The sequence below is a fragment of the Hemitrygon akajei genome, chromosome 31 (assembly GCF_048418815.1).
Source record: "Hemitrygon akajei chromosome 31, sHemAka1.3, whole genome shotgun sequence".
Taxonomy (NCBI): domain Eukaryota; kingdom Metazoa; phylum Chordata; class Chondrichthyes; order Myliobatiformes; family Dasyatidae; genus Hemitrygon; species Hemitrygon akajei.
In genome coordinates this window covers 6182046-6209973 of record NC_133154.1, presented here as the reverse complement: position 1 = coordinate 6209973, position 27928 = coordinate 6182046, and the positions used below count along the sequence as shown (strand labels likewise).

At 43.7% G+C, this 27928-nt stretch overlaps 1 protein-coding gene across 1 annotated transcript in view; it reads left to right on the top strand.

Moving 5' to 3' along the window:
• LOC140719369 (glutamate receptor ionotropic, NMDA 2B-like) overlaps positions 1-27928 on the top strand; it is a 515361-nt gene that overhangs the window by 442500 nt on the left and 44933 nt on the right. The window contains exons 6-11 of the mRNA XM_073033963.1: positions 1080-1194; positions 6453-6658; positions 14610-14778; positions 16469-16622; positions 20316-20441; positions 25544-25773. Coding sequence (XP_072890064.1) covers positions 1080-1194; positions 6453-6658; positions 14610-14778; positions 16469-16622; positions 20316-20441; positions 25544-25773 — 1000 coding nt within the window. The remainder of the gene's footprint in view (positions 1-1079; positions 1195-6452; positions 6659-14609; positions 14779-16468; positions 16623-20315; positions 20442-25543; positions 25774-27928) is intronic.

Sequence of the window (27928 nt, the reverse complement as noted above, 5' to 3'; positions counted from 1 at the left end):
TGGTTCCCCTATTCCCTCTCCTCCCTCGTTGCTATCCTTACAGTCCACCTTCTTGACCAGACCCCTCGTTGGTGGCCGTTCCCTTGGCATGAGACTCAGCTTGCTGTCTGAGTTTGTAAGATCCCCGGCCAGTTTACCAATGGAATTGGAGGAACCGGCAAGGGAAAGGCTGAAAGATCAGAAGTTGCAAGTACATTTATTATCAAAGTATGTATACCATATACAACCTTGAGATTCGTCTCCTTGCAGGCAGCCACGAAACAAAGAAACACAATAGAGCCCACTAAAATCCCACACTACAAACACCCCCTGTGGGGGGAGAAAGAACAAATCGTACAAACAATAAAAAGTAAACGTATAACACACAGAACATGAACTGCAGTGTCTCTGAGAGTGAGCTCACAGCCACGGAGCTAGTTTGGTGTTGCAGTCGGTCCAGGAGCCCGATGGCTGCTGGCCACAGCCACGGGGCCAGTTTTGTGCCGAGGCGAGTAATCCTCCTGGATTAGTGAGCTAAACACCAGAACGTCCTTTGCCTTCAGTCTTGTTGCCTTGACTTTTTAATCTGGCTCAGCGCGTAAATCGGCCAAAACGTCAGATCGTTTTTCGCTCTTGGGCCCGTGCCTGAACCACTGCATCACGTGGCTAAACGTGCTGGCACTGCACTCATGTTCGGAACCAGTGTACTCTGGATGCTGGAAATGTGAAGCCAAAAAGGAGAAAGTGCTGAACGTACTGATCAGGTCAGTCAGCGTCAGTAGGTGGAGAAAATGAATTAACATTCCTGGCAATGACCTTATAGGGAAATTTAACCTTGTGCTTTTAACCGAGCAGAACGGGAGATCACTAAGTGCAGTCACCGCACTGGCGTCGTGAAAGTAGCATTGCGCACAGCGGGGGTGTAAATGCTAATGGAGGTCGGAGCCATAGAGGGCTTCAACCCACAGGCTCTTGTGTGTTGTTGTTGTTTACCTTGGAGCTTCTGACACTTGGTGCTTTGGTAAATAGTGTCTGAAACGTACCACGAACAGGTCCTCACGCCGGGTATTTACCTTTCACTTTGCTTCTTGTTTTTGCAGATACCTTATGAATGTAAGTTTTGAGGGAAGGAACCTCTCCTTCAGTGAAGACGGGTACCAGATGCACCCCAAATTAGTAATCATCTTACTCAACAAAGAGCGGCTGTGGGAGAAGGTAAAGGCTTCAGTGATTTTGTTTTGCAAAGAATATGCAAGATGCAAATAAATATATAATTTGTGTTTCCATGCTAATCATTAGGCACCTCCCGTATCTAATAAAGAGCCACTGTGTGTATGTTTGTGGGGTTCTGCTGCTGTAGCCCATCCACTTCAAGGTTCGACATGTTGCATACTCAGAGATGCTCTTCTGCACACCACTGTTGTAACACGTAGTTGTTTGAGTTACTGTCGTCTTCCCGTCAGCTTGAACCAGTCTGGCCATTCTCCTCTGACCACTCATGTTAACAAGGCATTTTTGCCCACAGAACTGCTGCTCACTGGATTTTTTTTTTGTTTGTTTCTCAGACCATTCTCTGTAACCTCTGGATACCTGTCCGTGAAAATCTCAGGAGATCAGCAGTTTCTGAGATACTCAAACCACCCCGTCTGGCACCAACAATCATTCCATGGTCAAATTTCTTCCCCCATTCTGATGTTTGGTCTGGACAATAACTGAACCTCTGGACCATGTCTGCATGCTTTTATACATTGAGTTGCTCCCATGTGATTGGCTGATTAGATATTTGCATTAACGAGCAGGTGTGCCTAATAAAGTGTCTACTGAGTGCAGACTCCCAAAGCACCTCACTTACAATAAAATGCTCTTTGGAGTTTTGTCACTGCCTTAAGGGAGCACAGTCTTTGTTCCGTCTTAAGCCTTCCACAAAAATCTCTGCCTTCTTTTTTCATTCTGGGACCTGGGCTCCATACAAGAGACATTTCAAACTGCCTGGGTAGCCTCTGTAAAAGCCCTCCAAATTCCCTGAACCGGTAACCGAAGCAACTTCAGCATTCTCTCCCAGGTCAAAAAGTCCAGCACTTTATGGCCTAGTCAGCTGAGAAACGCCTGAGACCAGACTTCTGAAGCAGAGACTCCGTTCTGAGCTTAGTTTGGAGAGGAGGTCGCGAGGTGGGCAGATAAAAGTGATTCAAGGATGTGCTTGAAACTTCCTTGAAGCAACACAACATTCCCACTGTGTCCTGGGAATGTCTGGTCCAGGACTAGTCATAATTATGAAGTTGCGTGGTAGGGAGGGCCCCAGGTCTGTGTTTTGGGACATGATAGAAGAGCAGTACATTGGTTTATGATAGGCATGTGTACTGAGGTACGGTGAAAAACTTTTACAACTATTCCAACGATGCATTGAGGTAGTGCAAGGGAAAACAAGAACAAAATGCAGAGTGAAGTTGCAGGGGAAGTGCAGTGCAGGCAGACCTGGGGTGCAAGACAAGAACGTAGATCACAGAATACAGAACATAGAACTTTACGGCTCTGAACAGGCCCTTCAGCCCACAATGTTGTGCTGGCCTTTTAGCCTACCCTAAGATCAATCTAACCCTTCCCTCCCACATAGCCCTCCATTTTTCTATTATCCATGTACCGAAGAGCCTCTTAAATGTCTTTAATGTATCTGCCTCTGCCACCACCCTTGGCAGTGCGTTCCTCACACCCACCGTTCTGTGTCAAAAAAAAACTTACCTCTAACATCCCCTTTATACTTTCCTCCAATCCTTTTAAAACTAAGCCCCCTCGTATTAACCATTTCCGCTTTGAGAAAAAAATCTCTGACAATCCACTTGATCTATGCCTCATCATCTATTAAGTCAACTCACATTCTCATGTGCTCAAAAGAGAAAAAACCCTAGCTCACTCAAACTATTCTCGTAAGATATGCTGTCCAATGCAGAGAGTATCTTTGTAAATCTGCTCTGTATCCTCACTAAAGCATCCACGTCATTCCAATAATGAGTCAATCAGAACTGAGCACAATATTCCAAGTGTGGTCTAAGCGGGGTTTTATAGAGCTGCAGTAGACTGTGAGGTCATTAGTCCAGCTTATACTAGGCAACCATTCAACGGCTTTTTAAAAGTGGGATAGGAGCTGTTCTTGAGTCTGTTTATAGAGTCATAGGGTCATAGCACAGAAACAGGCCCTTTGCCCCATCTAATTCATGCCAAACCATTTAAGCTGCTTACTCCCAATGACCTGCACTGGGACCATAGCCCTTCAAACCCCTCCCATCCATGTACCTATCCAAATATCTCTTCAACATTAAAATCGAGCTCGCATGCACCACCTGCACTGGCAGCCTGTTCCACACTCTCACAACCCTTTGAGTGAAGAAGATTCCCCTTATGCTCCCCTTAAACATATCACCTTTCACCCATGGCCTCTAGTTCTAGTCCCACCCAACCCCAATGAAAAAAGCCTACTTGCATTGGCCCTATCTATACCCCTCATAATTTTGTATACCTCATCAAATCTCTTCTTAATCTTCTATATTTGCAGGATTTAAGTCCTATCCTATTCAATCTTGCCTATAACTCAGGGTCTCCAGACCCAACAACATCCTTGTAAATTTTCTCTTTACTCTTTCAACTTTAGTTACATCTTTCCTGAGGATAGGTAACCAAAACTGCGCACAATATTCCAAATTAGGCTTCACCAATGTCTTATGCAACTTCAACATACGAGGGGTGATTGATAAGTTTGTAGCCTAAGGTAGAAGGAGTCAATTTTAGAAAACTTAGCACATTTATTTTTCCTATATTTCCACACTTAGTCCAGCGGTCGTGGAGCATACGGATCCTTTTTTTGTAGAAGTCGGCATCTTGGACCTCCAGAAGTGGTCCACACCACGGGTGATTGATAAGTTTGTGTCCCAAGGTAGAAGGAAATGAGTTATTAACTTCAAACTTTCTGCAGTTTCACTCAAAGAGTTGAACCATACGTGCATGTAACGAGAGCTGTATAACTCATCTCCTTCTACTTTGGGCCACGAACTTATCAATCACCCCTGCTGTGGACCACCTGGAGGTCCAAGACGCTCTCGTTACATGCTCAGCGATTCAGGAACAACTTCTTCCCTTCTGCCATCCAATTCCTAAATGGACATTGAACCCGTGAACACTACCTCACTTTTCTAATATACAGTTTTTCTGTTTTTTGCACAATTTTTAATCTATTCAATATACGTATACTGTAATTATTTATTTATTTACTCATTATTATTTGGGGTGACCGAGTTTACAATTTTCTGCAGCTTTTTCCAATCCTGTGCAGTGACCTGTCCATACCAGGAAGTGATGCAACCCATTAGAATTCCCTCCGCTAATTAACAATACATTGAATAGTACCAGAGGACATCTGTTTATGATGAGTGGAGGAACGATCAGAGGAGATCTCAGAGGGAGGTTTTTTACACACTGGAACGCACTGCTGGGTTGATGGTAGGGCAGGTACATTAGGGACATTTAAGAGATTCTTAGGTACATGGATAATAGAAAAATGGAGGGCTACGTGGGAGGGTTAGACTGATCTTAGAGTAGGTTAAAAGGTCAGCACAACATTAGATGTGTTATGTAAGAAGGGAGAATTTAATTGATCTTGGATTGGTTTAATTTAGTCAGCACCATATTGTGGGCCGAATGGTCACACTCTGATGAACTGTTCAATGTTCTATGTTAATGCAGAAAACTACAATGCATGAACAGGCCCTTCAGCCAACAATACCTGTGATAGTCAAATTAAACAGATCCCTCTGCCTGCACATGATCCACATCCCTCCATTTCCAGAATATTTATTTGTCTATCTAAAAGCATTTTAAACATCATGATATCTGTTTCCACCATCATCCCTGGCAAGCTGTTTCAGACACCTCCCACTCTCTATAAAAAATACATGCTGCGCACATCTCCGTTAAACTTCCCCCTCCTCATCTTAAAGCTACTCCCTCTAGCATATCATAAACACAAGGAAGCCTGCAAATGTTGGAAATCCAGAGCAACACACACACACACACACACACACACACACACACACACACACACACACACACACACACACACACACACACACACACACACACACACACACACACACACACACACACACACACACACACACACACACACACACACACACACACACACAAGTGCTGGAGGAACTCAGCAGGTCAGGCAGCATCTATGGAAATCAATGTTTCAGGCCGAGACCCTTCTTCAGGACTGAGAAGGAAAGGGGAAGATGCCAGAATAAAAGAGTGGGGAGGGGAAGGAGACTAGCTGGAAGGTGATAGATGAAGCTAGGTGGGTGGAAAAGAAAGCATCTGAAGGGAGAGGAGAGTGGATGTGATAGTATTTGCCAATTCTACTCAAAGGAATCATATCCTGGCTTTGATTCAATCTATGCCTCTCATAGGTATACAATCCTCATTGGAAGACAGAGGAAGAAGAGGTGACCTTTTCAAAGCATTAAGTATTCTGATGGGAATTGATGGGTGAATTCTGAGAAGATGTTTCTATTGGGGAGGGGAGCTGTATATCTAGAACTAGAGGGCAGAGTTTCAGAAGAAGAGGCCACCCATTTTGACGAAGGTGAGGAGGAATTACTTCTCTCAGGACTTCCTTCAGCTTCTGCTGCTCCAAAGTAAGCAATCCAACCTGTCAGAGCTTAAAACTTCTAATTCAGGAGGCTTCCTAGCAAACCCCTTCTTCAACCTCTCCACAGTATCCACACAACACACACAAGATGCTGGTGGAACGCAGCAGGCCAGGCAGCATCTATAGGGAGAAGCGCTGTCGACAGTTCGGGCCGAGACCCTTCGTCAGGACTAACTGAAGAGAAAGATACTAAGAGATTTGAAAGTAGTGGGGGGAGGGGGAAATGCAAAATGATAGGAGAAGACCGGAGGGGGTGGGATGAAGCTAAGAGCTGGAAAGGTGATTGGCAAAAGTGATACGGAGCTGGAGAAGGGAAAGGATCATGGGACGGGAGGCCTCGGGAGAAAGAAAGGGGGAGGGGGGAGCACCAGAGGGAGATGGAGAACAGGCAGAGTGATGGGCAGAGAGAGAGAGAAAAAACAAACAACTAAATATGTCAGGGATGGGGTAAGAAGGGGAGGAGGGGCATTAACGGATGTTAGAGAAGTCAATGTTCATGCCATCAGGTTGGAGGCTACCCAGCCGGTATATAAGGTGTTGTTCCTCCAACCTGAGTGTGGCTTCATCTTGACAGTAGAGGAGGCCATGGATAGACATATCGGAATGGGAATGGGACGTGGAATTAAAATGTGTGGCCACTGGGAGATTCTGCTTTCTCTATCCACATCTTTCAGAGTATCCACATCCTTCCCAAAATGGGTTCGGCAGGGCCAATTCATACTTCTGCATTCCGTGATCAACTGACTGTGTTTTTCTTGCTTGTGTGCAGGTCGGGAAGTGGGAGGCGAAACGACTGACCATGAAGTACCACGTCTGGCCGCGGTACTACTTGTTCTCAGAGTCGGAAGAGGAGGATGACCACCTGAGCATTGTCACGTTGGAGGAGGCGCCCTTTGTCATCGTGGAGGATGTGGACTCGCTGAGCGGGACCTGCATGAGGAACACCGTCCCCTGCAGAAAGCAAGTGAAGCAAATGTACGTATCAACTGCCTTGCCCTACTTTGGGTTAGAGGTCTCGGCTGCGGCACTAACACGCGAGGAACAGCCCGGGGTGGGCTCTCACCTCCTTGCAGAAGTGCACAAGGATCAACGTTGAATAGGGGGGATGTTTATTCTCATTGCTAATCAAGCGGAAATCCAACACATTTTCTGCAAGGACCTCAGTGGCCACTTTATTATGCACCTCCTTTACCTCATGAAGTGGCCACTGAGGATATGTTTGTGGTCTTCTGCCCACCCACTTCAAGGTTAGATGTGCTGTTCGTTCTGGGATGTTCTTCTACCCACCGCTGATGTTACACATGGCTATTTGAGTTACTGTCACCTTCCTGTCAACGTGAACCAGTGTGGTCATCCTCCTCTGATCTCCCTCATTAACAAGGCAATTTTGCTCACAGAACTGCTGCTCACTGGATTAAAAAAAAATTCACACCATTCTCTGTAACTCTAGAGACTGTTATGTGCAAAAAAAACCAGGAGATCAGCAGTTTCTGAGATACTCAAACCTCCCCATCTGGCACCTCCCCATCAAACCTCCCCATCATTCCATGGTCAAGTTATTTAGACCACATTTCTTCCCCATTCTGATGTACTGAACCTCTTGACCATGTTGGCATGCTTTTATGCATTGAGTTGCCGCCACACGATTAACTGATCAGATACTTGCATTAACACGCAGGTGTACAGGTGTACCTAATAAAGTGGCCACTGAGTGCATACTTCGAGAGGGCGAAACCCATTTATATAAAATGTACTTTGAAATTGATTTTACAAAAAGATTATTATGATGTTTCCGTAGAATAGAGATACTTAATATAGATCAAGTCGAGAGCATTGTAATGCAGTTAGATTCCCATTACGTGTTACAAGATGTGTCTATGAGAATTCCTTATCTCTCTGCAACCAGTGCAGATTATCAGTACAAATGTATTCTGAATCTTCGGGTGCACTCATTTCCCAGTCAGGATTGCAAATAGTGGTGTTGTGCCTGGAAAGGAACAGAATGCATAGATTCCTGCCCCCCGGATTCACTTAAAGGCTGGCTGCCGGTTGTGGGGGTGGGGGGGGGGGGGGGGTGAGGGAGAAGCATATCGCTTGAAAGAATGCTATGCCCGCAGAGAAAGGAAGGGCAAATGAGAAAAGACCATGAGACATACGAGCAGGATGAGGCCATTTGCCCCTTGGGGTTTGCCCCACCATTCCATCATGGCTGATACATTATCCCTCTTAACCCCCATTCTTCTGCCTTTCCCACCTAACCTTTGACGCTCTTACTAATCAAGAACCTGTCATCCTCCACTTTAAACATACCCAAGGACTTGGCCTGTACCGCTGCCTGTGGCAATGAATTCCACCCTCTGGCTAAAGAAATTCTTCCCCATCTTTGTTCTGAATGGATGTCCCTCTATCCTGAGGCTGTGGCCTCTGGTCTTAGACTCCCCCCACTATAGGAACCATCCTCTCTATGTTACTCTATGTAGGCCTTTCAGTATCCGATAGGTTTCAATGAGATCTCCCCCTCCCCATGCTTCTAGCTCCTGCTGGTACAGGTCCAGAGCCAGCAAACACTCTTCATATGTTAACCCTTTCATTCATGGGATCATTCTCATGAATCTGCACTGGACCCCCTCCAATGCCGAAAGGTCTCGGCCTGAAACCTCAACTCTACTTTTTTCCAGGGCGTTGCCTGGCCTGCTGAGTTCGTCCAGTGTTTTGTGTGTGTGTTGCACATCTTGTCTTAGATAAAGCACCGCAAATTGCTCATAATTCTCTAGAAATGAATGCTAGCATTGCAATACGCCGGGAAGTCTAATGCCCTTCCCTTGGACAACATCGGAGACATGGAGAGGGGAGACTTGTAGCTTGGGCAACTGCCGGTCTTCCATAAAAAAACCTTGCCCAGGCTTGTGTTCTGGAAACTTTCCAAGGTGCAAATCCATGGTCTATCAAGACTAACGGAGGCCTACATACATGCCAGGAAGTGAGTGAAATGATCAGATCCAATAGAGTCGTGGAGTTATAAATCACCACAGCACAGAAACAGCCCTTCAGCCCATCTAGTCTATGTTGAACTATTATTCTGCCTAGTCCCATTGACCTGCGCCCAGACCAGAGCCCTTCGTAACCCCCCCATCCACGTACCAATCCAAATTTTCTCTTAAATGTTAAAAACCAAATTTACATCCACCACTTCCACTGGTAGCTCATTCCACGTTCTCACCACTCTCTCTTTCATCCTTAACCCATGACCTTTCGTTCTAGAACAATCTGGTGTTTTTTCTAAAAGGATGGCAGAATGGTGCTAGTGGTAAGCAGTGTCTTGGAAAAGATGGCTGAATTTCCTCTGCAAATTAGCTCCAACAGACTCTGTGGGTCTGTTGCATTGTTCAAGGTGAAATGACCCGGAGCAGTTTTAACCATATAACAATTACAGCACGGAAACAGGCCATCTCGGCCCTTCTAGTCCATGCTGAACGCTCACTCCCACCTAGTCCCACTGACCTGCACTCAGCCCATAACCGTCCATTCCTTTCCTGTCTATATACCTATCCAATTTTACTTTAAATGACAATACCGAACCTGCCTCTACCACTTCTACTGAAAGCTCATTCCACACAACTACCACTCTCTGAGTAAAGAAATTTCCCCTCGTGTTACCCTTAAACTTTTGCCCCAACTCTCAACTCATGTCCTCTTGTTTGAATCTCCCCTACTCTCAATGGAAAAAGCCTATCCATGTCAACTTTATCTATCCCCCTCATAATTTTAAATACCTCTATCAAGTCCCCCCCTCAACCTTCTACACTCCAAAGAATAAAGACCTAACTTGTTCAACCTTTCCCTGTAACTTAGGTGCTGAAACCCAGGTAACATTCTAGTAAATCTTCTCTGTACTCTCTCTATTTTTTGGATCCCTTATCTAAGAAAGCGTGTGCTGTCATTGGAGAGGGTTCAAAGGAAGGTTATGAAAATGATTCTGGGGTTGAAAGACTTACCATATGAAGAGCTTTTGATGGCTCTGGGCCTCTACTCACTGGAATTCAGAAGAATGAGGGATGACCTCATTGAAACCTATTGAATGTTGAAAGGCCTCGATAGCGTGGATGTGGAGAGGATGTTTCCTATGGTGGGGGGAGTCTAAGACCAGAGGACAAAGCCTCAGAGTAGAAGGGGTGGCCTTTTAGAACAGAGATGAGGAGGAATTTCTTCAGTCAGAGAGTGGTGACTCTGTAGAATTTGCTGGGCATACTTAAGGCAGAGGTTGATAGATACTTGATTAGTCAGGGTGTGAAGGGATACGGGGAGAAGGCAGGAGATTGGGGCTGAGAGGGAAAATGGATCAGCCATGATAAAATGGCAGAGTCGACTAGATGGGCCAGATGGCCAAAATCTGCTCCTATATCTTATGGTGAAATGATCCATGGTTGTCTATATTATGAACCTTTTTAGAGCTCTAAACCAGAAATCGCTTCATATCACTGACCTCATATAAACTGGCACATTAGGACTTTGCCCTACATTTTATTCCATTGTCTGTTTTACCGAACAATTGCACATTCTGCTGCTGTTATATATTGAGATCTCCATTTATACTTCTGGGTCACTCTTTCGTCTCCTGAAATTAGCATGAAATAGCATGCCAGAAATCTAACTGTTCCACTTTCTCCACAGAACCAAGTCCCAATGGGTTGGCCATCCGGCATTTTGATGGATGTTACACAGCCAAACCATTAGCTTCAGGCTAAAATTTACAAATATGTTTATTTGAAAAAGTAGGAAATGCACACCAATAAAACACAAGCCCACTAAACTTCAACCAACAACACACACAAAATGCTGGTGGAACACAGCAGGCCAGACAGCATCTATAGGGAGAAGCACTGTCGACGTTTCGGGCCGAGACCCTTCATCCTGACAGCGCTTCTCCCTATAGATGCTGCCTGGCCTGCTGTGTTCCACCAGCATTTTGTAGATAGATAGATAGATACTTTATTCATCCCCATGGGGAAATTCAACATTTTTTCCAATGTAACAACAGTGTTGTTGTTTGAATTTCCAGCATCTGCAGATTTCCTCGTGTTTGCCCACTAAACTTCAGTTGGCTTGATAAATGTGCATTTCCTTGGAGCTGTTCAGATCCATTTCTGTAACATTCCCATTATCGGATTCGAGGTCCCTCTCCAAAACAAAAGATGCCTTGGCTGCCTAACTAGGCACTCAGAAGAAAGGCGTCAAAAGATTTTGGCCCACCATCCATCCCATGTTGACTCTTTTAGATGCTGCCTGGCCTGCTGAGTTCCTCCAGCATTTTGTGTGTTCTGCTTGGATTTCCAGTGTCTGCCGATTTTCTCATCTTTGTGAGTCAGAGACTGAAGACCACAGCACTTGTGATGAATACCAAGAAGGTTTGGTCAAGAGAGGTGGAGGACTGCTTACAGGACTACTTTGAGTCAGTGGACTAGACAATATTCAGGGATTCATCTTCAGGTCTAAATGAATATTCAGCAGCTGTCACCAACTTCATCAAAAACGAGTGTAAGCCTTCAAAAGCCATGGATGAACCAGGAGATTCATAGTCTGCTGAAGGCTAGATCTGTGGTATTCAAGACCAGTGATTCAGAACTCACCGGCAAGTTCAGGTGTGACCTACAGAAGACTATCTCAAGAGTAGAAAAGCAATTTGGATTGAAGCTAGAGACAAAGTCAGATGCACATCATCTCTGGCAAGGTTTGCAGACCATTACTCCCTACAAGGCAAAACCTAACATCATGGCCTGGTATGGAAGCACCAATGCCCTTGAATGGGAATTGCTACAAGAATAGAGGATATGGCCCAGTCCATTACAGGTAAAGTGTTCTCCACCATTGAGGACATCTAGACAGAGCTCAGCTGCAGGAAAGTAGATTCTGTCATCAGGGAACCACATCCAGGTCATGCTTCTCTTCATCAGGAAGAAGGTACAGGAGCCTCAGGACCTACACCACCAGGTCCAGGAATAATTATTTGAGGAAAGTTGGTATGTCACCAAGGACACTCATAAATTTCTACAGGTGTACCACGGAGAGCATTCTCACAGGCTGCATCACCGCCTGGTGTGGAGGGGCCACTGCACAGGATCGAAAGAAACTTCAGAAAGTTGTAAACTTAGCCAGCTGCATCATGGGCACTAGTCTCCCCAGATCCACAAGATTGCCTCAAAAAAGTGGCATCCATCATTAAGGAAACCCCCCCCCCCACCCAGGACATGCCCTATTTCTATTGTTACCATCATGGAGGATGCACAGGAGCCTGAAGACCCATACTCAATATTTCAGGAGCAGCTTCTTACCCTCCATCATCAGATTTCTGAATGAACAATGGACCCAAGAACACTACCTCAGTATTTTTTCCCTCTCTTTTTGCACTAAATATTTAAATTACCCTGAAGGTCCAGCTTTTCAGCTTTCTATCCCGCTCCCTATGTAAGGCTCCTTTTCATCGACTACAGCTCTGCCTTTAATACCATCATTCCAAATAAACTGATCCCTAAGCTCTGGAACCTGGGTCTTAACACTCAGATCTGCAGCTGGATCTTCAACTTCCTTACCTTCCAAATATCTGGACCTGACTTGCACTATCGTACTTCCCCTCTTCTATTTTCTAATTATGATTTATAATTTAAATTTTTATTATATTTACTTCGATTTGTACTTCAGGGAGCGTGAAGCGCAGAAACAAATGTCACTGTGATGATTGTACGCTTTAGTATCAATTATTTGGTGACAATAAAGTATTTGTATTTGTAAAATCTCTCTTCAGGACCTCTTTACCTTTCCTACCCCAGTATGTCATTGGTGCCAATATGTACTAAGACATACATACATACATACGCACGCGCACACACACACACACAAAAAATACAGTGTGTGTGTGTCTATATATATATATATAGACACACACACATTTACTTATTGTAATGTATCATTTTGTTATTATCATATATTGTACTGCTGCCCCAAAACAATAAATTTCACGACATATGCCGATGATATTAAACTTGATTCTGATCGTTTCCTTCTGAAACAGAGAATGATCAAAGTCAGTGTGGGAGAAAAAAGAAAGTAAGTTACCTTACTGGAGTAGAGAATTTGGAAAACATTTGAAGCATATAAAAATGAAATGAGACATGGAGAAACATGGCATGGCAGTGTAGTAGTTAGCACAACATTTTACAGTACCAGTGACCCGGGCTCAATTCCCGACACTGTCTGTAAGGAGTTTGTATGTTCTCCCCATGACTGTGTGGATTTCTCCCACAGTCCGAAGACCTACTGGTTGGTAAGTTAATTGGTCATTGTGAATTGTCCCATGATTAGGCTAGGGCTGATTCTGGTGTTGTTGAATGGCACCTCAAAGGATTGGAAGAGGCTATTCTGTGCTGTATATCATTAAATAAAATAAATAAAAACAGGGAATTAATAGCTGAAGTCATTTAACATATGGAAGTGATGTAACAGCGAGGGATTCTGATGTTGAGCTGAATTAAGAGGATGGTTTAAAGGGGAGGAAATCTTTGCTTTGTTCTTCATAGTTTGTGCGGGTAGCTGCCTCTAGAGGGGCCGCTGGTTCTCGTCACTTCTCTCAAAGGTGCTGCAGGTTTGTGTCACTTCCCACGGAAGGGCCACTCCACTCCAGTGCTCTGGAATATGTTATTGAAATTCTGAGATTTATGGATTGGACTGTACTTCATATTGGCCTTGTTCAGTTCTCTGTTTTTTCTGTTCTCGCCCATTCTTTCTTGTTGCTGATTGGTGGGCAGGGGGTTTGGGTGATCTGTTAGTTTTTGTGCAAGGGAGGAGTTGAGGTTTGCGAGTTTTTGCTTATTTTTCTTTTCACGTGATGGGGAGGGGTTGGTGTCTTTCTTTCAACTACTGCTATGTGTTTTTTTGTATTTTATGGCTATTTGGAAAAGACAAATCTCAGAGTTGTATTCTGCATACATACTTCGATAATAAGATGGACAGTGAGGAAGGTTTTCAAAGCTTGCAGAGGGATTTGGACCAGCTGGAAAAAAGGGCTGAAAAATGGCAGATGGAGTTTAATACAGACAAGTGTGAGGTATTGCACTTTGGAAGGAAAAACCAGGGTAAAACATACAAGGTAAATGGTAGGGCACTGAGGAGTGCAGTAGAACAGAGGGATCTGAGAATACAGATACAAAATTCCCTAAAAGTGGCATCACAGGTAGATAGAGTAGTAAAGAGAGCTTTTGGTACATTGGCCTTTATAAATCAAAGTATTGTGTATAAGAGTTGGAATGTTATGGTGAGGTTGTATAAGGCATTAGTGAGGCCGAATTTGGAGTATTGTGTGCAGTTTTGGTCACCGAATTACTGGAAAGATATTAAGGTTGAAAGAGTGCAGAGAAGGTTTACAAGGATGTTGCCGGGACTTGAGAAACTGAGTTACAGAGAAAGGTTGAATAGGTTAGGACTTTATTCCCTGGAGCATAGAAGAATGAGGGGAGATTTGATAGAGGTATATAAAATTATGATGGGTATAGATAGAGTAAATGCAAGCAGGCTTTTTCCACTGAGTTTGGGGAGAAAAAAACATGGGGAGGACATGGGTTAAGGGTGAAGGGGGCAAAGTTTAAAGGGAACTATGGGGGGGGGTTCTTCACACAAAGAGTGGTGGGAGTGTGGAATGAGCTGCCAGATGAAGTGGTAAATGCAGGCTCACTTTTAACATTTAAGAAAAACTTGGACAGGTACATGGATGAGAGGGGTATGGAGGGATATGGTCCAGGTGCAGGTCAGTGGGACTAGGCAGAAAAATGAGTTTGGCACAGCCAAGAAGGGCCAAAAGGCCTGTTTCTGTGCTGTAATATTCTATGGTAAGGTGAAATATTGAACCTTTGAACTTTTTTTTCTTCATTTCTTTCAGTAATGACACAGAAGGGGGGATGTACATCAAGCGGTGCTGTAAAGGATTTTGCATTGATATCCTGAAGAAAATTGCAAAGTATGTCAAGTTCACATATGATTTATATCTGGTAACAAATGGAAAACACGGGAAGAAGATTAACGGGACTTGGAATGGGCTTGTCGGAGAGGTAGGTTCATCACAAAATGGAATTGTCTTAAATGTGATTTAAAATTTGGACTAAAACAGGGCAAACCAAGGTCAACATCAAGATGAACTGGTGTTTTATAAAAGAGCTGGAGGTTAAGAATTTTAAAAGTTGCAATAACGGTTAAGTATTGGAGCCTTTAGTGCTCTAACACCTATTGTAATTCAGTTTTTTCCTCTGTATTTATTTATTATGTATTTCATTACTGCTGCAGTAAAGTTAACAAATATCACGACACATGCCGGTGATATTAAACCTGATTCTGATTCGCCCACAGAACTGCCACTCACTGGATGTGCTGTTTTGTTTCTTGCACCATTCTCTATAAATTCTAGACACTGTTGTGGTTGAAAATCCCAGGAGACCAGCAATTTCTGAGATACTCAGCTGCCCCATCTGACACCAATGGTCAAAGTCTTATTCCATGGCCAAAGTCAGTCACTTAGATCACGTTTCTTCCCCATTCTGATGTTTGGTCTGAACAACAACTGAGCCTCTTGACCATGTCTGCATGCCTTTGTGCATTGAGTTTCTGCCACATGAATGGCTGATGAGATTTTTGCTTTAATGAGCAGGTGTACATAATAAAGTGGCCATGGAGTTTATGGAAGAAGCTAAACAAAGTTTCCAAAATATTGCCAAATTGGAGGGGAGGGGAGAGTCTAAACCCAGTGTTGAGCGTTGAAATTCTGCAATAACCTTGAGGCAGATGGGTCACATCACTGGAACCAGCCTACCCGCCACCAAGGACGTTTATACAGAAAAGTGCCAGAAAATGGCCAGCAATATTACAAAGGATCTCACCCACTCTGCTCAATGACTGTTTGCCCCACATCCATCAGGGAAGAGGCTATGTAGCATTCATGGCAGTCTCAATAACAGTGACTTCCCCCAAACAGTGAGGCTGATCAGCACCTCCACACCCCCACCACCTCTACTTTATCATTTCCTGTTAGTCACCTTATATACAGACGTTCCTGTGCTGGGCATCACTTTATGGACATACAATCAATCTATGTATATCGGCTCTCTTATGTATTTGTATTTATCGTGTTTTTATTATTGTGCAGAAGAGGACAAATTGTGCAAGTAGTCAATATAAAAAAATAAAAAATAATACCGAGAACATGAATTGTAGAGTCCTTGAAAGTGAGTTAATAGGTTGGGGAGTCAGTTCAATGTTGAAGTGAGTGATGTTATCTACACTGTTTCAGGAGGGTAATAACTACATTGAATGGTTAAAAATCATCTCAATAAACTTCTTTAGGTTCTTAATTAACTAAATGAAGCTGCTTAATGTAATATAAAGTACTCAAGGTGATGTCCCATCTGTACCTGATCCTTGCTGCCTTTGGGCTTCATGACTCTCATCTCACACGTACTACTGGCTCAAAACAGTACCCTGAAGCCCTTCTCTGAGTGGAGAAGTGCTTCTAACATCACCCCAACGGCTCTGGCTCTCATTTTGTGGTTCAAGACTCATCTGCCAGAAGAAATGATCTGCTGTCTAGGCATGTAATCAAGTCTGCAAGACATCTTGGGCACCTCAGTGGATCAACTCATGTCTTTATTCTTTGTGCATGTGCTCTTCTTATTTAGCCCGGTGGCGAGGGGTTGTGCCGTTTGACCAGAGGGTTGCCATGGCAATAACGATCTTGCTCTTTGTTGCCAGGTTGTACGGAAGCAGGCGCACATGGCCGTGGGCTCCCTGACCATTAATGAAGAGCGCTCAGAGGTGATAGACTTCTCAGTCCCCTTCATAGAGACTGGAATCAGTGTTATGGTGTCACGGAGCAATGGAACTGTATCACCTTCTGCATTTCTGGGTAAGTAGCTCTCGTTTGATCAGATCATCTGGGTATTTCTTAGATCTTCTATGAAATGTACGGTATCCAGAGAGACTTCCTTTGTCTGTCCCTGATCTTTATTGGCCTCAGACTACAGAAACCTAAGGTTCAAAAAAAGTTCAAAGGTCCATTTATTATCGAAGTATGTATGCAGTATACAACTCTGAGATTCTTGTTCTCCAGGTAGCCATAGAAATTAACAAAAAAAAACACAGAAGTCATTTCAGAGAGAAATAGAAAACCTCCTCACCTGCATGAAAAAAAAACTGCCACACGGTCATCGCCCCCCACAAACCCCACCTTCCCTGCACAAAACGCAACAAGAACATCGACACTCCCCCCCCCAGACCTCCCACCTTCCTATAAAATGCGACAAGAATATTGACCCCCCAAAACTCCCCTCCTGCCGCACGAAAAAACAGCGAGAAAGAATAGGTGAACATATAGAATATAAATACCATAAGACTGAAAAAGTCCTCTGACAATCTCCGGGGAATTAAGCTCCTCACATTTATGAAGGGACAGAATGGTAGGAGGCTGTTAGGGTAACACAATCACAGTGTTGGAAACCCGGGTTTGATTCCCAGCACTGTCTTTAAGGAGGTTGAACATTCTCCCTGTGACCATGTAGGTTTTCCTCCAGGTGCTCCAGTTTTCTTTCACATTCCAAAGACCCAAAGATGTATGGGTTAGTAGCTTAATTGGTCACCACATGGAACTGGGTGCAAACTTGTTGGCTGGAAGGGCCTGTTACTGTGCTTAATATCTGAATTAAAGTTTAAGAAAATCTTTGGTGTTGAGGTTCTACAGAGAAAGCTGATGCAGGAAAGTAGAATCCATTATCAAGGAACTCCACTATCTAGTCCATACTCTCTTCTCAATGCTGCCATCAGGACTCACACCACCAGGTTCAGGAACAGTTTTACCCCTCAACCTTCAGGCTCTTAAACCAGAAGGGATAATTTCACTCAACCTCACTTACCCCATCACTGAACTGATCCCACAATCTATGGACTTACTTTCAATGACTCTTCATCTCATGTTCTCGATGGTCATCGCTTATTTATTTAGTATTTTCTTTTTGTATTTGCACAGTTTGTTGTCTTTTGCACACTGGTTGTTGTGTTTATCTGTATTTGTTGTGAATGGTTGAATGGCACTCTGTTTAAATGCCCCATTTGGGGGATATTTCACTAGTTCTGTTATAGTTATTATTCTATAGACTTGTTGAGTATGCCCAAAAGAAAATGAATCTCAGGGTTGTATGTGGTACATATATGTGCTTTGATAATAAGATTTAATTTGAACTTTTGAACTTTGTTATCATTACCTCATCAATCAAAAAATTAATTCCTTTTCCTGACCCCTCAATGCATTTCAATTATAGTTATCTTGTTTATTCGCAAGATACATGGAGTCTCATATTGTAAGAAACAGTAAAATATGGAACACCGGCCCAATGTGATTGAAAGCCACATTCCAGTCCAATTTGGAACCAGGCCTTGGTTTAAATCATGGAACACTTTACCCAACAGCGCCATGGCAACAGCTTCACTGGGATGACTCTGCAAGCCAAAGACAAGTGGGGAAGGGTATTAAATCCTGGTGTTATCTTCAATGTCTACAACCCATGAATGGATAAAGGAAACTCTAGATCTAGGCAACTTGTGAGTGACCTAAACACCCACCAGCTCCTCAGAATGAAGGAAGATCTCAAACTCCTGATGCTGTGATTGCTGCTATTCTCAAAAGAGAGATTAAAGATTAGTTTTATTTGCCACAGGAGCAATTTCCCCCAATCCCTGACCCCATTAAAGAGAGAGACGAGACTATCATTATTTGTCACGTACACATTGAAAGATCAAAACGTACAGCGAAATGTGTTGCTTCGTGTCAGTAAAATCCGAGTAAAATCGTGTCCGAGGATGTGCTGGAGGAAGCCTGCAAGTGTTGCTTTGCTACTATTGGCAACATAGCACACACACAACTTTCTAACCGTAACCTGTATGTCTTTTGGAGTGTGGGAGAAAATCAGAGCACCAAGGGGAAACCCACATGGAAAATTGTACAAACTCCTTTCAGACAATGGCAGGATTTGAACCCCAATCTTCCGATCACTGGTGCTGTAAAGCGTTAAACGCTATGCTACTGTGCCACCAGATATGTCATATTTCCTGGGACTGTCCATATCCCAGGAATGAATCTTCTACAATGTTCCTCTTCCTGCCTGTACTGCCCTTGCTGGGTTTTAACAACAACTAGTCAGTCAGCCAAACTCCATTCAAAAATGACATGAGAGTCAGGGTATACCCTCCTAATGCCTTGGGTTTATTCCAGACTCAAAGTCATGACATAGTGAACAAGGAGTGAAACTGAAAAAACAACAAATTACTGGGTTTTTTCCATTCACATGATATGCACAGTTAAGTAAGAACTTAAAAAGTTAAGTTTCCTGCAGGTAAATATTATAGGATTCCAACAAGTAAGTACTACAGGTAAATAGTATGTGTAAACTATTGGCATCTAGATTAGTGTCTAATAAACTCGAAAATGATATTCCATTTCAGCAAAATTGTAATGATACCTCCAGATTAAATTCTAAACAATATACTATCGACTTACAAGCAACGACAACAACAAGGTGGCTTTAGGTAGAAGCTTCTTTCACTCCTAACGTAAACCTCTGGCCTGCTGCCAGCCAAAGTGCCTTCCTACTTCCTTATTCCTGACTTAACAAGAAGTGACCTTATACAGATCTGAAACTGCTCATTTCAAAATAAAAAATGAATGTGCTTAATCAGATAGAAAAAAACATAAATCAAATGCCTGAAGGGCAGAACACACTACCCATTCACCATTTCATTGGGAAATGTTTCTGCATTCTGCTTTAGAGTCATGGCCTATGATAAGATAATTTCAAAATGATGCTTCGTCTCCACATTATTCAATACTAGTGAAAGTGACGTTCTAGTGACAGTGGGGCATCGTGAAAGGTTAATGTGGGTATTTATTTATTTACTCTCCGTACCACTATCAGCTGGTGTTTAGGGCAGCAATTGAGATCTTCCATTTCCGTCTGCCGTTGGCCACTCAGATGTAGAAGGATTCTTCATTGCTGTTTCCATAACAATTTTGTTTTACCCGTCGGGTTTGTTAGCCCTGAGCTGAACTGAACCTGAAAGACTGGTGGCCCACTCTTAGTCTGTCCTCTGCCCTTTGACCTGTTTGGCATGGGTGACCCTACTAAGAGCCAAAGCACAAAGCCCTGACTCCAGCCAGCGTAGCTCTCCCAGTCATAAAGGCACACAAGCCTTCAAACCATGGCAAGAATTGAGGTTCTCTTGGAGGTAACGTAGGTAATGCCATTAGATTTCTGAATGGACAATGAACCCATGAACACTAATTTTTGCACTACTTATCTAATTTATTTCTTTATATATACAAATATTCCATTTTATAATTTATAGCTTTTTTTTTGGAAATTGCTCTGTACTGCTGCCACAAAACAACAAATTACTATATGTATAGTATCTGAAATACATCTTATGGAAATGTTTGTTTGATGATGAACTTCAATAAAAAATAAATTACAGAAAAAAGAAATGCCAGAGATAATAAACCTGACCCTGATTAAGTTATGGACTTTCACCACCTTATTTTGGTCTGTTACAGAGCCGTTCAGTGCTGACGTCTGGGTGATGATGTTCGTGATGCTTCTGATTGTCTCGGCTGTCGCAGTCTTTGTCTTTGAGTACTTCAGCCCTGTGGGATATAACCGGTGCTTGGCCGATGGAAGAGGTAGGCTGATGCTTTCACACTACACACTCTTGTCCATTCCTCCTCTGCCCACTATGCATCGGCTGCAGAGCTTAATGAAGTTACTGGTCTCTGTTAGTGTGGTGGACCCGTGACCTCCACTGCTGTTTCATTGTGTTGGAGTTCATTACACATCTTCGCAGGTCATTCAAAATGTAATGAGACCATAAGACCTAGGAGTGGAATTAGGCCATTCAGCCCATCAAGTCTGATTTACTTTCCCCCTCAACCCCATTCTCCTGCCTTCTCCTCATAATCTTTGATGGCCAGCCTAATCAAGAACCTATCAACCCCCACTTTAAATAAACCCAATGACTTGGCCTCCACATTCCCGTCTATGACAATGAATTCCACAAATTCACCACTCTCAGGCTAAAGAAATTGCTCTTTATCTCGGTTCTTAATGGACATCCCTGTATTCTAAGGCTCTACCTTCTGGTCCTAGACTTCCCCACTATAGGAAACATTCTCCCCACATCCACTCTATCCAGGCCTTTCAATATTTGATCGGCTTCAATTCGCTCCCGCTTCATTCTTCTAAATTCCAGAGAAAATAACATCAGTTGCTTTTCCTCTTCTCGGCTGCAGTGAGAGAGAGGGGTTGGTGGGTTATATTCCAGCATTTAGAAAGGCTGAGGGGTGCAATATGAAGTGTGAACTGGGACTTGGGCTTGGGGTGGGGAAGGTAAGCATTTAGAATGTAGAACATGGAGAATGAGGAGTGATTTGTTAGAGGTATACCAAATAGTATAGATAGGATAAATGCAAGCAGGTTTTTTCCACTGAGCTTGGGTAAGACTTGAACCAGAGCTCATGGGTTAAGGGTGAGAGATGAAGTGTTTAAGGGGGACATGAAGGGAACTTCACTCAGAGGGTGGTGAGAGTGTGGACGAGCTGTCAGTGAAAGTTGTAAATGCAGGTTTTATTTCAACATTTAAAAGAAATTTTCATAGGTACATGAATGGGAGGCGTGTGGGGCAGGATGATGGGACTAGGCAGCAGAGTAGTTTGGCATGGACTAGATGGGCTGAAGGGCCTGTACTGTGCAATGCTGTTCTATGTTATAGAGTCGTAGAACACAACAGCACAGTACAGGCCCTTCAGACCATGATGTTGTACCGACCCTTTAATCTACTCCAATATTGTATCAACCTAACCCTTACCTCCCACATAGCTCAAACACGAGGAAATTTGCAGATGCTGGCAATTCAAGCAACACACACAAAATGCTGGTGGAATGCAGCAGGCCAGGCAGCATCTATAGGAAGAAGCACTGTTGATGTTTTGGGCCGGGACCCTTCGTCAGGACTAGACACATAGCTCCTCTCATGTTAGCCATTGCTGCCTTGGGGAAAAGGCGATGGCTGTAAACTCTATCAATGCCTCTTATCATCTTATATATCTTTATTAAGTCTCCTCTCATCCTCCTTCACTACAAAGAGAAGAGCCCTACCTCGGTCAAGCTTTCTTCATGAGGCATGTTCTCTAGAAGGCAGTGTGTGCTGCTGGAATCAGACACAGGAGAGGTATGCTCTTTGGGTTTGCAGCATGTCGAGTGGCTTAGGGAGGGGGAGATGTGGGGTGGTCTTAGCCCAAAGCATGACCTAAAATGCAGGTACCTATCTTGTTGGCTAGCGGATCTCCCAGTGTGGTGCAGTGCGATTAAAACTGTATCCCAGAGGGGTGGGGGAGGTGCGCCAGGACCCCGTGCGTCGTTCCTCTCAGCACTCCAAAAGGAGTGATTCCAGAGAACTGACATTGTTATGTCTTTCCTGATTAGGTTTGTTATTTTATTTCTAATTACTGGATCTCACAACCTACTTGTGGGTTCACAGCTGCTGTTGATTGCTTGTTATTGCATTGTTAAGCAATTAGCTTTCGTCGTCAGGTTGGCCATTTGAGACCTTTGTACATTTCATTTAGTAGTTAGAAGCACTTGTTAGAAGTGAAATGAATTTCAATTAATATTTGAATCTGCCTTTCGTAAGAATGCTGAGAAGTACTGGCTTTTCCCACCGGCTCCTTGCGTACTGTAAAGCGTTGGTAAATAATAAAACTACCTTCAACTACCACTATGCCAAGATTGTAGTTATCAGTCTGTCGAGCTGGAGAAAATGGGGAAATACTCTTGAGTGAGGGCAGATTAGACATCATCCCCCATAGCCCCACATGGATATTTGCACTGGGTTCAAAGTGAGCCACAGCAGGAAGTTGTTGGACAAATTGAGATATATTGAGTTGGAAATGATGATTATCATGCTTCACTCCAGAAGTGCTGAGAGAACAGTATTTCTACACTCTGGAAACTCTCTTTACCCACTCAGACTGAAATAGAACAGCCCGTATTAACCCAGTGATAGAGCAACAGAAATCTACAACCTGGTCTTCCCAGGTTTTCCCTGCCTCATTGTAATCTGTTTTCAAACTCATCTGATTCCGTGATGTAACTTACAATCTGTTATTCAATATCTATATATTTATCTATAAACAGTGTGTGTGTATACTATACCATTTTATTTGGTACATCTGCACACCTGCTTGTTAATGCAAATATCCAATCATCCAATCATGTAGCAGCAGCTCTATGCATATAAGCATGTAGACATGGCCAGGAGGTTCAGTTGTTGTTCAAACCAGGCATCGGAATGGCGGTGAAATGTGACTTTTACCGTGGAATGATTGTTGGTGCCAGATGGGGTGGTTTGATTATCTCAGAAACTGCTGACCTCCTGGGATTGCACACGCGACAGTGTTTAGAGTTCATGGCGAATGGGGCGAGAAATAAAACAAAACATCCAGTGAGTGGCATTTCTGTGGTTTAAAATGCCTTGTTAAGGAGAGAGGTCAGAGGAGAATGGCCAGACTGGTTCAAGCTGACAGGAAGGTGACAGTAACTTAAATAACTATGTGTTACAACGGTGGTGTGCAGAGGAGCAGCTCAGAGTGCACAACATGTTGAACCTTGAAGCAGAGGACCATGAAGATACACTCAGTGGCCACTTCATTAGGTTCAAGAGGTACCTAATAAAGTTGTTGCTGAGTTTAATCTATCTATCTATCTATCTACTGTATGTATATGTGTGTGTGTGTGTGTGTGTGTGTGTGTGTATATATATATATATATATATAATTACTGGATCTATGTTATTTTATATCTAAAACTTACTTACAATCACTTGATCAGTATGTGATCTGGGTGATAAATCCTGTATTTGCCAACCACCTTAGGCATAGGCAGAAGACTGGCCGACAGGCAGGAGACAAAGAGCGGGAGTGAGGGGGGCTTTTTCTGGTTGACACCCAATGACTAGTGATGTTCTACAAGGGTCGGGTGTTGGGTCCGCTGTGTTCACGTTCTATGTTGATGATCTGGATGACAGAATTGATGGCTTTGTGGCCAAGTTTGCAGGTGATAGAAAGATAGGTGGAAGGGACAGGCAGTGTTGAGGAAGCAGGGAGTTGTGCTGAAAGACTTGGACAGATTAGCAGAATGGGCAAAGAAGTGCAGGTGGAATCTAGTGTAGGGAAGTGTATGGTCATGCACTTTGGTAGATGGAATGATGGTGTAGACTATTTTCTAGATGGGGAGTGAATTCAGAAATCGGAATTGCGAAGGGATTTGGGAGACCTAGTGAAGGATTCCCTAAAGGTTATCTTGCAGGTTGAGTTGGTAGTAAGGAAGGCAAATGCAATATTTGCATTCATTTCAAGAGGACTAGAACATGGATGGAATGCTTAGACCTTATAAACCGTTGGTCACACCACATTTGGAGTATTGTGAGCAGTTTTGGCCCTATATCTAAGAAAGGATGTGCTGCCATTGCAAGGGGACCAGAGAAGGTTCTCGAGAGTGATCCTGGGAACGAATATGTTAATGTATGTGATGCACTTGAAAGCTCTGGGCCTTTACTCCCTGGAATTTAGAAGAACGACAGGGGATTTTATTGAAACCTATTGAATAATGAAAGACCTAGATAGACTGTATGTGCAGAGAAATTTTCCAGCAGTTAGTCAGTATAGGAACAGAGGGCACAGCCTCAGTATAGAAGGACATCTCATTAGAACAAAGATAAGTAAGAATTTCTTTAGCCAGAGGGTGGTGAATCTGTGGAATTCATTGCCACAGATGGCAATTCAATTAGTATATTTAATCCTGACTAAGGGTCTCGGCCTGAAACATCGACAGTGCTTCTTCCTATAGATGCTGCCTGGCCTGCTGTGTTCCACCAGCATTTTGTGTGTGTAGTATATTTAAAGGTGAGTTTGAAACATTCTTGATTTGTGTCAAGTGCTGCAGGAAGAAAGCAGGAGAATGAGGTTGAGAAGGAAAAATGAATCAGCCATGATAGACAATAGACAATAGGTGCAGAAGTAGACCATTCGGCCCTTCGAGCCTGCACCGCCATTCTGAGATCATGGCTGATCATCTACTATGAATACCCGGTTCCTGCCTTGTCCCCATATCCCTTGATTCCCCTATGGAACGGCAGAGCAGACTGGATAGACTGAATGGCCTAATTTTGCTCTTCTGTTTGATGGTCTTATGATCGTTGGGGTGTTTAGCCTCCCAGGTGGTCTGGTCTCACCCAGCAGCTCAGTGTAAAGAAGAGGGTGAGGGAGGAATGGGCGGGAAAGGAGTGCCATCCCCTGATAGGATGCAGGCAACTGCTAGCCATCTAGATAGATCATAGAATGTACAGTTCAGGAACAGGTCCTTCGACCCACGGTGTTATGCTGAACTAATTAAATTAGTAATCGTATGTCCAACTACCTTATCCCTGTATTGTTCTGTTTCTTGCATGTTCATCTAAGAATCTTTTGAATATCTCCATCAGCCCAGGGAATGCATTCCAGACACCCGCCACTCTTTGGGTAAAAAAATGCCCCGTTTTGGTGATGTGTGGGGATCTGGTAAGGCTGTACTATACGTGTCCTGTTGTAGGTCAGCAGGAGAGAATCTGTAGCAGTCAAAGTACACCCCGAAACAAACAAGATCATTGGGGTGTACAACAGAGTTGGGATAGGTATAAAGGTCTCATTGTGACCGCCAGAACATTTAATTTCTCTTCTTCTTTTGTGTGCAGAACCAGGAGGCCCCTCGTTCACCATCGGCAAAGCCATTTGGCTGCTCTGGGGCCTCGTTTTCAATAACTCCGTGCCAGTCCAGAACCCGAAAGGGACCACGAGCAAGATTATGGTGTCGGTCTGGGCCTTCTTCGCTGTGATCTTCTTGGCCAGCTACACAGCCAACCTTGCTGCATTCATGATCCAAGAGGAATATGTGGACCAAGTATCAGGCCTCAGCGATAAGAAGGTAAGCTTCCAGCCGCTCTTAATTGGCCCCATGATTGATTAGTTATCTGAGATCTCAAGTCACCCACGCAAAATGCTGGAGGAACTCAGCAGGTCAGGCAGCACCTTTGGAAATAAATAAAGAGTTGATGTTTTGAGCCGAGAGCCTTCTTCAGGCCTGGAAAGGAAAGGGGAAGACGCCGAGGAAAAAAAAAGGAGGGGAAGGAGACAGACTAGAAGGCAGGGAGAAGATGCCAGAGTAAAAATGTGCGGGTAGGGAAAGGAAGCAATGTAGATGGTTTTAGGTGAAGCCAGATAAGTGGGAGAGGTAAAGGGGTAAAGAGAAAGGAATCTGACAGGAGAGGACAGTGGACCATGGGCGAAAGGGAAGGAGGAGGCGCACCAGAGGGAGGTGATAGGCAGTTGAGGAGTAGAGGTAAAAGGCCAGAGTGGGGAATGGGAGGAGATGGAAGGGGAGGGGAAAAAATTACCGGAAGGAGAAATTGATGTTTATGAAATCAGGTTGGAGGCTACTTAGAATGAATATGAGGTACTGCTCCTCCACACTGAGGGTGGCCTCTTCAGGGCAAAAGTGGACTGACATGTCAGAATGGGAACAGGGATAAGAATTAAAATGACTGGCCATCAGGAAATTCCGAATTGACAGGTGGAGCGGAAGTTTTAGACAAAGCAATCCCTCAATTTACGTCATGTCTCACCAATGTACAGGAGGACACATCAGGAGTACTGGATACAATAAATGGCCCCAACAGATTCACAGGTGATGTGTTGCCTCACCTGGAAGGACTGCTTGGGATACTGAATGGAAGAGAGGGAGGAGGAGAATGGGGAGATATACCATTTCTGTTGCTTGTAGTGGAATGTGGCAGGAGAGGCATGAGGTCTCAAATGTTGTAGACTCTACAGTAACACGAGGAATTCTGCAGATGATGGAAAATCGGAGCAACACACACAAAATGCTGGAGGAGCTCAGCAGGTCAGGCAGCATCTATGGAAATCAATAAGCAGTTCACGATTCGGGCCAAGACCCTTCTTCAGGACTGGAAAGGAAGGGAGAAGATGCCAGAGTAAAAATGTGCGGGTAGGGAAAGGAAGCAATGTAGATGGTTTTAGTTGAAGTCTGGTGAGTAGAAGAGATAAAGGGCTAGAGAAGAGGGAATCTGCTAGGAGAGGAGACTAGACCATGGGAAAAAGGGAAGGAGGAGTGGGTCCAGGAGGAAGCAATAGGCAGGTAAGAAGAAGTAAAAGGCCAGAGTGGGGAATAGAAGAAAAGTGGTGAGGGAGAGAAAAATCTATCTAGCACAATACAAGAAAAAAAAACCAGATTGTAGCCTTGAGCTATGAAGAGAAAGATCTCAGAAATGAGTCAGGGTTTTGACTCATGATTCCTCCCCATCCCCCAGATTCCAGTATCTGAACTCTCTTGTGTCTCCGAGTTCAATTAAAATGATTACAAGTGTAACTATCTACCAACTGTCCAATCACTGATCACCTTAGTTAAGACATTACTTGCTTTTAGTTATACATTTCTGCTGGCTACATGGATTTACTCCGGAACTGAGTAGCTTGCTGGGCATTTCAAAGGTCATTTAAGGACAATTGTTACCCCTCAACCATCAGGCTCTTGAACCAGAGGGGATAACTTTACTTAACTTCTCTCACTCCATCGCAGAACTGTTCCCATGACCTATGGACTCACTTTCAAGGACTCTTCATCTCATACTCTTGATATTTATTGCTTGTTTGTTTGTTTGTTTATTTATTGAATAATCGATTGATTGATCAATTGATTGATTGAGAAACGTCACGGAATAGGCCTTTCCAGCTCTTTGAGCCGCACTGCCCAGCAATTCCTCAATTTAACCCTAGCCTAATCACAGGACAATTTACAATGACTAATTAACCTACTAACCGGTATGTCTTTAGACTGTGAGAGGAAACCAGAGCACCCAGAGGAAACCCAAGTGGTCTATTGTGTTTCTTGTATTTACTGTAATTGCTCACAAGAAAACGAATTTCAGGGTTGTATATGGTGACATATATAGACAATAGACAATAATAGGCAATAGGTGCAGAAGTAGACCATTCGGCCCTTCGAGCCTGCACTGCCATTTTGAGATCATGGCTGATCATCTACTATCAATACCCGGTTCCTG